At 43.2% G+C, this 16,810-nt stretch overlaps 1 protein-coding gene across 1 annotated transcript; it reads right to left on the reverse strand.

Moving 5' to 3' along the window:
• Nucleotides 1–2,835: 2,835 nt before the first annotated feature.
• Nucleotides 2,836–16,591, reverse strand: LOC142804051 (uncharacterized). Its single transcript, XM_075890567.1, has 2 exons — nt 16,373–16,591; nt 2,836–5,466 (listed from the first exon to the last, which is right to left on the reverse strand). Exon 2 carries the CDS (start codon nt 5,444–5,446, stop codon nt 4,442–4,444), a length of 1,005 nt encoding a protein of 334 aa, XP_075746682.1. The 5' UTR covers nt 5,447–5,466; nt 16,373–16,591; the 3' UTR covers nt 2,836–4,441.
• Nucleotides 16,592–16,810: the final 219 nt, after the last annotated feature.

Consider the following 16,810-nt stretch of genomic DNA (forward strand, 5'->3'; position numbering starts at 1 on the left):
GATCCGATTACCCTAGCAAAAGAAAATAATCACAGCATATCCACTGAGTGAAGATGATGAGTGGAGTGAAGCTTCGAAGGGCTTTATCGGCAAACCGTGAATCATCCGCTGGTCGCGTCAGTCTGTCGGTTTGTCCGTTTGTCTGTCTGTCTGTCTGTCTGTCTGTATGTATGTCCGTCCGCCTGTCTATCTATTCAGCTGTCCATCAGTCTCTATGTCCGTCCCTCGTTGAACACTCTAGGTACTACCACCTCGCCTCTTTTTATGATATATTCATCATATGCAAGTACAACCATCCAGCGGACATTCCAAGGTCTAAAACGAGAGGTGGCTACTCACACAGCAGACGTGCGACCCTCGGCTTAAGGCGCTTCGCCCCTAAAAGGAGTGAATCTTCGGACAATTTTGCGATCCCTAGGAAGTCCGAAAGATTGGGCATTAACTGCATCCCAACTATTCCAACAGTGTCATTTGGCCCAGTTTGGCTTGGCTCAGTGCCGTTTGCATCTTATGCACGTACACCGCCATGTCAGTTTCAATGGGGGACACTCAAGTAGTTTCATTTTGAAAGTCTGAGCACACCTCTTGGCACAGGTTAGGTGCAAACTCGCCAAAGTTTGAGGAAATGTAGCAGGTTGCAGTAGCCAGGGCGATTTGGCACAGTTTAGGCCTGCGGTAGATGTAGCGTATTCCTTTGTTATGACGTCAATCAGGGAAAGCACAGTTCGATAGAGTACACTGGATTAATTTTACAATATTTACAGGCACGAAAGCACTTCCGAACATAACAAGGAAAACATCTGAGCAACCATACATGCGTCTTTTCTTGACCACTCTTTCTTTAACACTGCTGCTCCGCCGCCTCCTGTCCCCCTCTCCCACATAAGTGCCTCTCTCTCCCCAAGTGGGCTGACTGGAGTGGCATACTTAACACAGGCAATGGCTTTCTCGCGGGGTCCTCCACCACGAAACGGGAAACACATGTGCCGTTCACAACAAGCATCACCGTTTAGATGGCCTGGGCATGACGCAGATGCATGCGTCTTATCATGTCAGCCAAGATCTGTGCATACTATCACAGACTAAAAATAAAGTAGTTTCAGGAACTGAGTCGGTGCAGTTACTTCGCCGTCCTGCAGCTCTTCAGCATAGTTCGGCGGGGCATGGCGGCGGATACCAAAACTTCAGCGTAGACATAGGCTAATTATAAGGTAACATATCGCTATTCTGGCGAAAATACCCTTTCGCATGAGTCGTGATAAGTTGAACTAGACTAAAATGTGCCTCGAAGTTGAGGCTTCTCAAGGAAACCTGGAACACAAAGGCACAAATCGAGCACTATTTGTCCCAACAAATTACCTGTATTAAAATTGTTTCTCGCAACAGCTAATATGGCGGGTTCCCAGATTCACTTTTGAGGCATATACTCCACTTCACCAATTTCCCAATTCTCCTTGATTCGCCTAAGACGACTGGCAGGTGAAATGAATTTATATTTGTATACATTGAAATACAATGGTTCAGCTGACGCTTTATTCAAGCAACAGCAAAATGGCGCCGATGAAGAAGAGGAACGGGCCGAAGACTGATAATGGTTATTGACAGATGAGGAAGACGGCGTCCAATGAATTCTTACACTAATTTTCCCCGTCGACAGAAGCAGCCAGCCTCGCCGCGAATTACACTGGGGAACGCATACGATAGGGCTTGAGACGCGAAACGTGCACAATCTCTGTCCCGCGGCAGCGTTGGTAAGTGGGGACATGAACAGGTGTGACAAGGTAGTTCACCGGAGAGGTCTGTTCGACAACTTTGTAGAAGCCAAGATAGCGTGACTCAAGCTTCTCGCATAAGCCAGGCGTTCGCGCAGGAGTCCACAAAAGTACATCGTCGCCAGGGCAGTAGAGAACGACGCGGTGAGTGGCATCGTAACGATGTTTGCGATCTTCTTGGCTAGCTTTGGTGTTTACACGGGCAAGACGACGGCATCGCGCAACACGGGAAAGAAACTGGTCGCAAACGAATAGTGAAGAGTTGACGGAGGCAGAAAAGAATGAAACGTCGAGCGGTGATGTCGGTTGGCGTCCGTATACTAGGAAAAATAGAGAATAGCCTGTGGTTTGTTGAATTGACGTATTATATGCATACGTGACAAAGGGAAGTATGGCATCCCAATTGCGATGGTCCGGTCAGATATACATGGACAGCATGTCACACAGCGTGCGATGAAATCTTTCCGTTAAGCCATTGGTTTGCGGGTGATAGCTAGATGTTGTTTTGTGAACAGTTTTTGATGCTTGAAGAACTTCACTGAGTGTGCTTGAAAGAAATGCCTTGCCCCGGTCGCTCAAAAGAACCCGAGGGGCTTCGCGACGTAGGTAAATAGCATTCAAGAAGAAAGTTGCTACTTCCGCAGCAGCTCCTAAAGTGATCGAGGCCGTCTCAGCGTACCGGGTCAAGTGATCAACGGCGGTGACGATCCATCTCTTGCCGTCTGATGTAGATGGGAGGGGCCCAAAGAGGTCAATTCCGACGACAAAGAACGGCTCTGATGGACAAGGAAGTGGTTGTAGGGTCCCGACTGGAGCAGTAGTGGGCCACTTGCCGTGTTGGGAAAGTGCGCACGAGGCAATATATTTAGCTACCGTCGTGGAAAGACCTGACCAGAAGAATCGACTGCGGATGCGCTCGTATGTTTTGTAGTAACGCAAGTGTCCTGACGTCGGGTCGTCGTGGGAAGCGCACAAAACTTCAGTGCGTAGTGCACGTGGTACGACGGGAACCCATCGGTGGCCTTCCGGGTGGAAAATGTATCGATATAGCACATCGTCTTCCAACTTGAATAGTCGGAGTTGTTTCCGGAGCCTGGCATTAGGGGAAGATGAAGCGCCTGTAAGCCGACCGATGATGTCAGTGCAATAAGAATCGGCTCGCTGGTGAGTAGTAAGTACTGACGGGCCCAGCACCTCCACAACTTGAAATACAACGCTTCAGCTGACGCTTTATTCAAGCAACAGCAAGATGGCGCCAATGAAGAAGAGGAACGGGCTGAAGACTGATGATGGTTATTGACAGATGAGGAAGATGACGTCCAATGAATTCTTACAATATACTTTTTGTCACTCAATTTGCCCTATACGAGGACACGCTCAGGTAACATGCGGTAACTCGTCATTACGATGCACAGAGCTTCGTCTACATGCCATGAATCACTTCATGGAGATACATGCATTTTAATGTTACATTTCTATGGCACAGTTCTATACAGAGAAGCACAACAATCCTAACTAAATACTTGAGATCTGAAAATTCATGCAAAGAGACATTTTACAAATTACAAAATAACAAAACTCCCTTTTTAATTCAGCCTGATCAGGCATGTAAAAACATGCTTTTTGCGCTAGCACCATGACAATGCATGTCTCATGAGTTGAGAGAACTGCAAGTGAACTTCAACTTCATTAGCTCCTTATCCTCCCCTGCATTCACTTTAAATAACCCAGAGAGCGATAAGAATTCAGAAAATCTCTTCTACACAGGGAGGCAAAAAGTATAATTCTCACTGGCTAAGGACACTTACCAGCTCTTGTGAAGGAGAGTTATGCCATCTTGGAACTTATTAGCACCAATACCAAGTAGCAGTGGTTTCGAATTGCAGTAAGACTTTGATCTAGGCGAGTTGATTCATAGCAATGGGAAAGCACAGCGCAATGGAGGCAATAGACAAATAACACATAATGAGCGCTTCTGTGTGTTGCATGTTCTTCAACCATTCTCTTGGTCGTTTGTGCCTTGGCACATACAACGTATATCTTCAACCAACAAGAGAGCATGGCTTAGCGTCCCAGACAAAATAGAAAACTGGTGTGAAAGAAGTTATGCGAAAAGAGCCACCTGCTCAGCAAATGAATACCCACGTTACTGAGTGCTAGGCTTCGTTACTTTCCCTACTCAATAAACAAAACTAGTGGGCACTTAGCAGTGCGGGTAATGAAACCAGAACCCTTGAAAAAGCTGGCCTTTGGTTTCCACTCATATACATTGCTCCTCTTCCCTACCATGCTTATAAGCATTCTCGCTAACGAGTAGCAAAAATTAAGCATCTATCCTCATCTTAAATCTAACTCACTGCCTCTATCAACCAACAAACTTTCATCTCTGCTAGACCAGCAATTCTTTAAGGGGTAGCATTTAGGCCCTAAACATATATGGCTTCTCCTTTCCTTGATGAAGAGGCATGTGGCCTCTGAGGTTGTATTTTCCCGAGAAAGATGCATTGCAGTGCACACAAGAGTATGGACGCTCTCCTGTGCGAGTACCATACATGCATGAGAAGACCATCTTCCCGCGAAAAGGATGCACTACAGTGAACACAGGACTGCTCTCATGCGTGAGTGCGCATGTGCTGAACGAGGTAGCGTTCGATCACAAACAATGCATTTCAGTGGACACATGTAAACAGATGCTTTTTTGAGTGAGTACGCATATGTCTTACGAGGTTGATTTTCCGGGCAAAGGACGCACCACACTGAAGACAGGAAAAAGGACGCTCAACAGTGTGAGTGCGCACATGGTCAACAAGGTGGGCTTTCAGCCTAAATGATACATTGCACTGCAAGCAAGAAAAGGGACGCTCACCAGTGTGCATACGAATGTGTCTCATAAGGTGGCTTTTCTGCAAAAACGATGCTTCGCAATGGGCACAGGAAAATGGACGCTTTCCCGTGTGAATGCGCATGTGGTCATTAAGAGAATCGTTACGCGAAAAGTGTGCATTGCAGTGGCCACAAGAAAAGGGACGCTCTCCTGAGTGGGTGCGCATGTGGCTGTTGAGGTTAGTTTTCCAAAAAAAGGATGCATTGCAATGCACACAAGAAAAGGGACGCTCACCTGTGTGCACAGGAATGTGTCCCATAAGGTGGGTTTTCTGCAAAAACGATGCATCGCTATGGGCACAGGAAAATGGACGCTTTCCCGTGTGAATGCGCATGTGGAGATTGAGAGAATCTTTACGTGAAAAGTGTGCATTGCAGTGGAAACAGGAAAAGGGGCGCTCCCCAGTGTGATTGCGCATGTGGTCTTTGAGTTTGCCTTTCCGTGAAAATGACGCATTACACTGAGCACAAGAGAAGGGGCGCTCCCCAGTGTGATTGCGCATGTGGTCTTTGAGTTTGTCTTTCCGTGAAAATGACGCATTGCACTGAGCACAAGAGAAGGGGCGCTCCCCAGTGTGATTGCGCATGTGGTCTTTGAGTTTGTCTTTTCGTGAAAATGACGCATTGCACTGAGCACAAGAGAAGGGACTCTCCCCTGCGTGAGTGCACATGTGGTCATAGAGGGAGTCTTTTTGAGAAAAGGATGCATGGCAGTGGAGACAAGAAAAAGGATGTTCTCCTGTGTGAGTGCGCATATGCTCCAGGGACGTGACAGAAGAAAACTGCTCCATGGACGTGACAGACAGGAAACCTGCAAAGCCAATGAAGAAAACACAAGTGTAATGCAAATTACGTACCATACACAACGTAGAATGGATTGCAGCAGCAGACAATACACACTGGTTGCTCCACATGTAAGTGAATGAATGATCACCTGGTCTCACCCAAACCAAAGCTAGTCTAATGGAACAGTGCAATGAGCCAATCAATTTCATGAAAACTATCTTTTCATGAAATAAAAGTAAAATGTCGCATTATGTGCCACAATAAACACTAAGTCATTGAACAATTTACTGCATTTTTCACATAACTATTGATAAAACATTGCATTGCACCAATTTACGGTCTAACATGTGAACCACGTAAAACAAACAAGCCCTGAAAGAAATTATAATGAGGCCAGATAGATAATAACAAACGAAAGAAAAAAAGACATTTGCAAGGATTGCAGTGACATAATTTTGGTGGTCAGAAATACAAGTATATTGTTGTGAATGACACAAACAATTTGCTTTTATATTACCATCGCACTTCACAGCTTTCTCCCCAATGTCTCTATACTGCATCACTGAAAGCACCATGATAACAGGGAATAAAGAGTCATTAATTCAGCTTACACATCATAATTGACATCTTGTAGTGTAAAATTAAAGTGCCTCTACTCATTATTGTGGTGACTTCTTTACAGAATTGTTTCTGTCAGCACAGATATAGTATACTTAAAAACAAAGCTACGCAGCAATAAACAGCTGATGTGAGACAAGCACAGTTTTTTCACTTGGGTGATGGAAATTTGAACATCATACTTGCCAACCTGGCAACAAAGAAATTCCTAAAACCCCGAACGGGGAAGGGGGGCACCACATTAATTTCGGGAGAGACACCCTTTTAAAATGACTATTTTTTTGCTCAGTGGTGTAGCCAGGATGTGCCGCCAACCCCTGGCCACACCCCTGTGAGGAGGGGGGGAGGGGGTGTTACCGACTTTTTCAAAAATTTTTAGCTGTGATATGTTAGCCTTTAGCGACAAGCATAATAATGTTTTGCCGCCACAAGTCAAATCAACGTGCTAAATTATTTTTCCCCATTCTTGGCACCAAACAAAAAAAATTGCAAAAACAAAACGAAGGAGGGGAGGGGGGTGGGCTTAAACGCAAGCGCAAACATCGGCGTTGCGGTCTCATAATGGCTTAGACTGGTCGAACACACAAGGGTATGGTTTCCCACTAAAGTGAGAGTTTCAAAGTGGGAGTGCGAATGCTCCCGAAATTTCCCGTCTATAAAATAACTAGCAAAAAAATTGATTTCCGCCAAAACAACTCGTGCATGTCTTCACATGTGAACGAACGGGACGGCGTAGCTAGCTGCTGCGAAAGCGTGGGTCATGGCTTTGGCTTTGATCGCTACTAGATTTTTTTAACATGAAAGCCAAAACACTTCCAGCTTTTTTTTATGTCTTTGCTGTCTTTAGTTAACCGTTTTGTCAGCCACGCATTCTCGGAGCTTGTAGATCGCTATTTCATTGCTGCGGTTTTGAGCGCGGAGGTCGCGGCAAACCGTAGTTTTGTTTTCAATCCACGTGCCTTCAAACTAAGTTGTTTTATGCTATCTATGATCGCAACTGTGGTGGTTTTGTCCCCAAAAATTGCTGAAAGCAGCTTTGCTTTGATTGGTCGAGCGTTGGCCGCGTGCTCACTTGCGGAGTTTTGTCAGCAACACCGTCGCATACATGATCACGTCGATGACCGCGGTTTCGTCCACAGTGGTTGTAGCAACGACAACCACAGGCACTGTAGAAGACAGTGCGTGCGCTGGTCACACACCTACTTCCGAGGCTTTCAGCACACTACTCTCGATCGGCCTTTGTTTGACGGTTTCAGTACTGAAGTTCATATCACAAGCTGCGATCAGAAAAAATGTTCTGAACATTCGAATTTTGGCTCAATGGACACATGAATTTGACTGGGGAATTGAACGAATCCTTATCTTCTGCAATTTTGCATCACTGAGATTTTACTGTATAGGTGAACACCTCTCAAATTCGTTTATTATAAAATGGGATGGGCTCACAAAATGCCTAGAATGGAATGACCTGCATTTTTGTCAATGCGGCCCGATCTAGCATACGAATTTGGATTTCTGAAAGATTTCATGGCAACCGTGCAAACGGAAGAAACGGTCGATATCTGGAAGTCTCCCAGACAATGCGGGCAGGTATGTGATATCAACACCAATACATATTGTTCTCTCCGGGTGGCGAAATATAACACAGCACCGATTTAGTGGCCTTCGCGACTAGCTACTGCAATGCGCCGTAACCAATCGCGAAGGCCACGCTAATTTACTCATTTTATTTTTTTAATCCAAAATGAAATATTTTTTTTTGTAAAATTTCAGGTAAGATTTGTAAATTGTAAGCGGGTCAAAATTCGCACATTTTACGAGAAAATCGGAAGAGTTGGCAGGTATGAAATCTTGTAGTGCAATCCATGATTCTCTTCCCAATTTTAAACACAAAACTGCAGAAAGCGAATGGGTTATTTAATATTTTCAGTATAATCAATCCGAAGAAGAAGTGCAGACCTGGTCACAACATCGTCACAATCTCATAATGGATTAGGTTGCCAAGTGTAAAACGACAAATGATGTTCAATAAAATAATGACTGTGGCAACGACCCTTCTGCTAACATCAAAAGCATGCAATTTTTTGGCTACGATTCGGAGCGATGGAAGCAACTGCGAGGGCGCACTGACCATTGTTAAAAGGACCCTGAAACACTTTTTCATGTAATCATGGATTCACTAAGAGAGCTTATTGCCTCACGAACTCAACGCTGCGAAAATTTCAAGAACTCATACAGTACGAGCGGAGTTACAAACAATTGTCGCATTCAATCATGTTCTTTCTTCTTTCGTCTTGGCGAAAACGCAAGAGGCTATACAGGGAGGATGCAAGGGGCAAATAAAATACGTCACGCGCCCCTAGTCACCTTGAGCCCTTTTTATTTAATTATTTTATCGACTACACACTTTTTTTTCCGTGTAATCACACGTGCACGCGTGGACAAGTCACGGCCTTTCATGGCAATCCTTGTAAAGCCCATGCACGCCTTGTTCAAATCAGCCAATGGCTGATATATGACATTCTACAGGTGATTTTCGAGCGTCTTCTGTCATTTCTCGAGAGAAGAGAAAGCAATTTTTAGATGACTGATAAACTATTGTGAACTCCAGGCCGCGTGCTGCGCTATAATATTTGGCTCGCGTGTTCTCGAAAGCCTCCAAGACGGATCGGCAGCGTTTTCTGACCAAGCTCAAAAAACGTTGCAGGGCCCTTTTAAATGAACAAAAGCAACAGAGTGCCCTCAAACATACTGTTATTTTATTTTTTATTTATTACATACTGCAGACTTTAAGTCCAAGCAGGTGGGCAGTTATAAGGGGACATAGTTGAAACAATAGGTGGCATTAAGATTGTTTGGGGTAAGGGTTTCATACACTCATAGTGAACACAAGCAACAACATAGCACATTATTTCATAATATTGCATGTACCGGACAAAAGAAGAAAAAACAAGACACCACAAATTCGTCCTTCATATGTTGCGCAATTAAAGTAAAAATAAATACACACTAAATACAAAACAATGAACACAATAATTTTCACCGGTCAAGCCAAGAACGTAATGAATACACAAGTATACAATAAGTTCAGCACATACATGATGAAAAAAAAACGAAAAGAAAAATGCTGTAATAAAAGATCGGAAACCTGAATTTTCAGGACAATGCTATTTAGAGCGAAGGAGAAATAGATTCTATGAGGATGCCCGAGTTGTTTCGTTCCAATCTGAGACCGTGCGTGGAAAATATGAGTACTTATAAGCGTCTGCCCTGCAGAAATAGGGTGTTAGAAATTTGGCGTGATGATGTCTTATGGGTCTGGTTGATAACGATCTCAGGTACGGCGATAGGTCAATTGCAAGTTTGGGATTCAGAAGAAGAGCAAGAAGGTCATTTTTTATCTGTTTTTGACGTGTGCTAGGAAGGGAAATGCCATTGGCCTTCATTATTTCAGAAGGAGAGTCGAATGGTGAGAAGTTGTTAAAAATGAACCGGACAGCTTTCCTTTGTATTCTTTCGAGGCACTTGATGTTAGTTTGAGTGTATGGGTCCCATACTACACTCGCTTATTCTAATTTAGGTCTTATTAAAGAATAATAGGCCTGTAATTTAACATTGCTAGGGGCATTATGAAGCTTATGTTTTACAATGCAAAGCTTTCTGAATGCAGAGGAGGAAGTATTATTTATATGTTTATTCCACGATAAGGTAGTTGTTATAGTAACACCCAAGTATTTATAGCTATCGACTTGCCTAAGTGGCGAAGAGCCAAGCTGATAAGTAAAAGACAGGGGTGCTTTTTTACGCGTTATAGGGAGCAGTACGGTTTTATTGGCATTCAAAACCATTCCCCGTTTTTCGCACCACTGCAATACGTCACTTAAATTGCTATTTAACTCAACTTGATCTTCAAGGTGGAAAATTACTTGGAATAATACACATTCATCTGCGAAAAATTGAATTTGAACACCTTGGCTTACTACGCTAACAATATCATTAATATAAACCAAGAAAAGCAGGGGGCCTAGGACACTGCCTTGTGGCACCCCTGAAATGACTGCCAAACTTTCAGATTGTTTGCCTTTAATGTCAATATATTGCTTCCTGTTAGTCAGGTAAGCAGAAATTCATCTGATGAAGTGTTGAGGGACGCCAAGAATTCTAAGCTTTATGATTAGTTTAATGTGCGAAACTTTGTCGAAAGCTTTGCTAAAATCAAGAAATATTACATCTATTTGGCCATTAGAATCAAGAGACGAAGCGAACGAGTGAAGTACTGTTATTAGTTGGGTTATCGTTGAATACCCTTTTCAAAAGCCATTCTGACGTTCTGTTTGTGCAGCACTATTATTTAGAAATTCACGAACACAGTTGGCTATAATATGTTCCACAAGTTTGCAGCATTGGAATGTCAGTGGAATAGGACGATAATTTTGTATAAGTGTCCAGTCACCTTTCTTGAACAAACGAACGATCCGGGCTCTCTTCCAGTAATAGGCAGTTGTGCAGTAATGACTAAGACACGGAACAAAATTACAAGGAAGCTTGCAAGAAGCTTAGCGTATCGCTCGAGAAATATGTTAGGGATTTCATCAGGACGAGAAGAACTCTTAGTTTTCAAGTAAAGAAGCATAATAAATACCCCAGCATACGATACGAAACTCGTATCGAATAGTTTGAAGAATCTGCCGTCACACGCACATACAGTTGCACTGGAGAATACACTTTGAAAGTAGTTGTTGAAGTGTTGAGCAATGTCACACTTATCTGTCACCGGCTTCCCGTCAACTGATATTTGAGTAACTGGTTTCTTGCTATCTTTTATGTTTATAAAATTGAAATTGCTCCAGCCACAGTTCAAATAGAGTCCGACGTTTCGAGACTGACTCGGTCCCTTCCTCAGGGGGTGACTGTCTTGGTCATTTAAGTGTCGTCGCGTCGTGTTCTCTCACCACGGCTCCGGCTTTCCCTTTCCACCACGTTTCGGAGACCGTGAACGTACACCGAAGGCATTGATCCCAGCGAGCGGTTCACGTTGGCAGGCGTATGCTGAATGTGCCAAGACTCGAGCAAGAGCCTCTTTCCCAAATTCCTTTTCTAAACCTTTCTACCCAGCCAGACAGATTGCTGTCAAAATGTTTACATCTTTTATGTTGTGTCATAATTTATCCGACTGATTTTTTATGAAGTTAGGAAGCGATATCTTGAAATAAAAATCTTTTGCTGTGCGAAGTGTACGAGTGAGGTCATCTTGCATCTGCCTTATTTTGTCATTCTGCACATGTTTCTTTTTATATTTCTTTATCCTGCGTTTTAGTTGAATAATTTTCCGATTCATCGAAGGCGTTTCCTTTTTAATTTTCTTTAGATTATAAGGGACGAAATTATCCAGGCAATAGTGACACGTATCTTTGAAGTTGTTCCAAAGTAATTGAGCATTGTTGCCCTCAAAATCAATCAAATAGTTTTGCAAGTAATCGATAATGCTTGGGTCATTGGCATGAGAAAAGTGCTTAAAAGAACGTGCACAGACGTGCTTATACTTTTTAAGTGGTTGAAGCCGTAATGATATGCTTACAAGATGGTGATTATAGAGCCCTGGCTCCACTTCTACAGTGCAATCAGAAAAATCGCGACTGATGAACGCCAGGTCCAACACAGAGCTAAGCGAATTCTGTACACGAGTTGGTTCATGGACTACCTGCATTAAATTATACCTTAACATATTATCGAACATAGTGCTAACTAGTTTATTATATGAGCTACTGGCAACAATGCCTTGCAAATCTACTCCCGGCAGGTTAAAATCATTGAGAAGAACAATTTTCTTATTTTCGTGCATTGACATTTCATTATTCAGCATCTCTAATACATCCATTGTGGCACCTGGAGGTCTATAAAGTGTGTACAACATGAAACTCTGGCCCCTTCTAGAGATTTTAACACGCACGCTTTTGATACCTACTACCTCATCTAATAAAACCGCCTGAACACTATCTTTAAATAAGATAGCCACGCCTCCGCCCCTAGCCTGCCTATCTTTACGAAATACTGTGTAAGAAGGGGGGAATATGTCATTGTAACATATCTCTTCATTCAGCCACGTTTCTGTAAAGACAGCTACATGAGGATCATACAGTAGCAACAAAATTTCTAAGGATTAAGTTTTGTTTTTCACACTGCGGGCGTTTACATTCAATATTCAAACTTGTTTAGGGCTTTTAAAGGCATCATGTCAGTCGCAAGATAATGTCGATGTATTATCGCGCTAACCTTTTACGTGCGTGTAATGTGCGGTTTTTGTTGCTTTAATCCATTTGTTCAGCGTTTCATTCCAATAAAAGTCTGTCGTGAATAAGCGAGACCTTCTTCCCGAGTTGCTTTTCACTTTTAGCACTTCCCCAGAGCAGTTTTCGTTTTCTTAATGTTAATGCGGAGTAGTCATTCTGGACGAGTATTAGGCTGCTTTTTATCTTTTTTACACTAGCAAAGATTTACTTTTTTTCGTTGAAATCTTGGAGGTATATGATCACTGGGCGCTTGCCTTTGTGATGTCCAAGTCGATGAATGCGACCAATGAATCTACATTTCACGCCAAGTTTAACTTCGAAGAGGTCTTTCACAACCTTATCCTTAAGCGACGTTTCTGTTTCATCGGATGATTCGGGTATTCCATGAAATATCAAATTAGATCATCTGCATCGGTCCTCCAGATCTGTAAGTTTTTTGGCCTGAAAGTTTATGACATGCTCCACTGACTGTAGCACTGCCTGTACTTTATCAGCTTGTCCTGAAGGAAGGAAGGGTTCAGAACTACTTTCGAATACTTTATCGGTAAGTCTTTTTATCGTGTTTTTTATGTCTGCTATTTCTGTCTTCATTTCATTTAGGCCTCATTGCAAGGCCTTCTAGCCCTGAAGCAGCTCTTCAACAATTTCTTTTTGTGTAGGTCCAGGATTCACTTCCACGTCACCGCACAACAGCAACTTCAGCATAAACACACATTTATAAGCAATGCTATAGCACCGTTTTGGGCACGGCAGGACCACTAGGCCAGGACAGTCACTTCGAAACGTACAGTAATGAGAATTAACCTGCAGTACGAAGAACAGTTTCCTGCTTAGCGTCATGGCATTGCTGGGTCCGCTGTGCCCAATGAAGTAGTAGTCGTGAAGCATCTGCTTTACATCCTCCGCTGTTGATGACGTCACACCTCGTTGGTTGATAGGTGTCGCCAGAAGTTGCACACTATCATGCGATGGCGCTAGTTGATTTGATGACGAGATCGAAATTGAAAAGCTGGTATACATCGTTGGCTTGGCACACCTCATGGCACACCTGACAAGTCATTGGTAAACCGGGGGCGATTCCCAGCAAATCCTACAGTATGAAAAACAGTTTCCTGTTTAGCGTCATGGCATTGCCGGGTCCGCTGTGCCCAATGACTCCTCCATCTCCTTAACTTCTCAATCATGCTGCAATGTTGGGAAGTCCTTCATCAATTACATTATCTATTGTTGTCACTGAGAGGCTATTTCTTGAGTAATCAATTTGACAAAATTAATGTTTTTAGACCAACTCTATCCATACACAAGGCAGTCGAAACAGTGGTATTTCATTTGACAAGAGCTATATATGTAATTTACACCCTTGCAGTGGTACTTTGATGCAGCATGTGGGATATAAGTGTCCAGCCAATAAAGCCAATGTGTTTAGTACTTTTGTACTCACTTGAGCACACCATATGTCGGAACACTGCAGTACAATCTTGAAGCTATGAATCTTGTGCGTTCACAAAAACATTCGTGTCAGAAGAAATTCAGGTCGCCAAAACATGTAGAACTACAGGTTTTCCCGCTCACTTTAATCCAAGTGCCAGCTTAAGTAACCTGCACACCATTAAAATATTCTGAGCACCAACCTATTTAATCTATGACCCCAAACATTTAATCCAAGCGCAAACATACTTAATCCAAGTGCTAACTCAATCAGGCCGCGTGCACATAAAATTTAATCCAAGTACCACTATGTTTAATCTAATTGCCAACAGCTTTTATTCAGGCGTCAGTCATTTTATTGTCACCTTATTGCGCACTGCTTAAAAGACGAATAAAGGACTAGACGGATACAAGAATAAAGTTTCAACTGAGTTGATTGGACAGACACATGATGTTTTTATGCAATCGCATTTCATGGTTAAAAAAGATTTGCAAAAATGAATAACAATAAATTTCACACACAGCACAATAGAAATGACCAGTCATGCCGAGGTCACACACACCTATCACACATCTTGCATTGCGGGTGAAGATGCATCATTTCTTTCTGCGTCAGTGCCGAAAAGCCATACTGATGCAGTCATCTTCCAGGTAGATAATGTCGGATGCGTCAATTATTTCTCGCGTCATCTGATCAATGTGCCTAACTATCACCTTAGTTTTGCAGAAATCCCACACTTTTGCACTACAGCATTAATAATAATAATTTCTGAGTAGTAGGCTAGCATTCGCTATGCTATCCTTGATCATCCTTCTGAGAAGCGTGGTATCCACGGAACACTTGCAAAGAATTCAGTGCCAATTGTTCATGCAGACACTGACGACAATGAGGAATTCTGCCTGAAATGAGTATGCGCTACAGTTAAAACGTGATCAAGAACAAGCTTTTGTAGTGAGTTGGAGCATTGGGCGACCCGCTCATTACGCCCTTCGCATTGTGCGACAGCTGGTTGTTTTTTTGTTGTTCTAAATTGCTTTATAAGTCGTATTAACACGACAGCTTTCCCGACATAAAACCTGACTAAGGCAAGTTTGCCAACAAGTCCCAAGCGCCGACGTGGCTCAATAGTAGAATACTGGGCTGGCACACAGCGGACCCAAGTTAGAGCCCCACTTTGTCATTGGTATTAGGTTTTTCTGATGATTTCCCGCAACGTGATTACCGAAAAGGTGGCGACAGACAACTACGGCGCTGCGCGAGACCCAAGTTGTGATCTCATAACAGCTGTCACAGTAAAATTATTTTAGAGCTTTCTGTAGGTGACGCCGATTCTGTCTCTACAACCCAATAGAAAGCACATGAATGGTGGTTATTTCACAATTTTTTAACAGTTTTTGAAGTTCTCCAGGTTCCCTTTGATGTTGCTGTTCATTGCTGCCAACTCTTTGCAATATCCAACTTATTCGGTAACCTTCGCTCCTTCAAACACGAATGTTTAACATGAGCATGCACAGCTGAAGGCTTCTCAATTCGTTTCTCATGCACCATCGCTGCTGAAACAAAGAGCCCTGTGGACTAGAAATCGCTCAGCGGCATTTGCAGTCCCTGCAACACCAAGCACACCTAGAGCACATCACCTGAGACTGCCGCTTGACTCCGACTACAAACAATGGGCCATTGCCTCAATCGCTTCAATCATGAGCGTCTGCTTTCCAGGACTGGTTACTGCTTAGCACACCATTGCCATGGCCACTGGTGATCTGATTGATTCGTAGGGTTTAACGCCCCCAAACCACCATATGAGTATGAGAGACGCTGTATAAGAGGGCTCCGGAAATTTCTACCACCTGCGGTTCTTTAACGTGGATCTAAATCTGAGTACATGGGCCTACAACATTTCCGCCTCCATTGGAAATGCAGCCGCCATAGCCAAGATTTGATCCCGCGACCTAAGGGTCAGCAGCCGAGTACCTTAGCCACTAGACCATCTTGGCAGGGCAGCCACTACTGATCTACAAAAATCACTGCAGAAATACCCGAACGACCACCAAGGCTTCAGCCACTAGCATGAGGCTTCATATTGGGTGCGATGACCAGAGCAAATGTTGGTAAAAGGTTATCCTGTCTCCCAATTTTACTGTGCACCCTCCCCCCTCTTTTTTCTCTCCCATCCCCCTCTTGATCTTTTACAGCAGTTTTTTGAGAGCAAAGACATGACTAAAGACAAGCCAACAACTTCCCCTTGTGCAAATATTTTGCAGAGTGATGCCAAATCCAATACTAAAAAAAGTTGGCTGCTAGGTTGATAAAAGCACTTGCTTGGGTGAGTTGGTAGCAATTCATTGTTGCGTTATTGCGCAGTGCTTAAATGACGAATATTTCAGATGAAGGACTAGACAGACACAAGTGTAATGCGCTTATGTTTGTCTAATCCTTCTTCTGAAGCGTTCGTCTTTTAAGCAGTGCTCAATAACGAAACAATGCTAAGTTAACTTGGCATACCATTTCAATTCGTACCTGTAGCATTCACTGCTTTAACCATAATGTGAAACGGACTCTTTTTCATTTATGAAACGGCAAATGCAGAGACATACCTGGAGAAGCACCTTGTGGCTCTGTTTGTGTAGCAATCGTTGACAAAAGCTTCTTTTCATCTGCTTCTGATGCTTCTTCACAATGGGTCGGTAGCCGCACTTGAATGGATATACCGATGATATGGCCCAGCTCACATGCTGGCTCTGTTGATGTTGCTACGGGTTTCCCCGACTCAGGAGCCAGATTCGATGCTTCATGATGTACAGGCTCTGTTTCAACGTCGTGCTGAAATAAATTGACCAGTGTTGTTACGAGTGAACAAGCCATCGATTATTGCCAAGTAAAGTAATGAAAGCCATATCCTCCACTATCTGTTTCCAAACAATGACTTGGTCTTAATGTGTGCCCGATGCTTGTGTTTACAGATAGCAACTGTTCAGGAAGCTGCGACGGTGCATAAAAATATAAATTACGAATACATAAACGACCAAACTGGA

Source organism: Rhipicephalus microplus, chromosome 3 (assembly GCF_043290135.1).
Source record: "Rhipicephalus microplus isolate Deutch F79 chromosome 3, USDA_Rmic, whole genome shotgun sequence".
Taxonomy (NCBI): Eukaryota; Metazoa; Arthropoda; class Arachnida; order Ixodida; family Ixodidae; genus Rhipicephalus; species Rhipicephalus microplus.

Bases quoted from the DNA above. Each gene is read 5' to 3' on its own strand.
- LOC142804051 (XM_075890567.1), bottom strand. From the start codon at position 5,446: ATGGAGCAGTTTTCTTCTGTCACGTCCCTGGAGCATATGCGCACTCAC.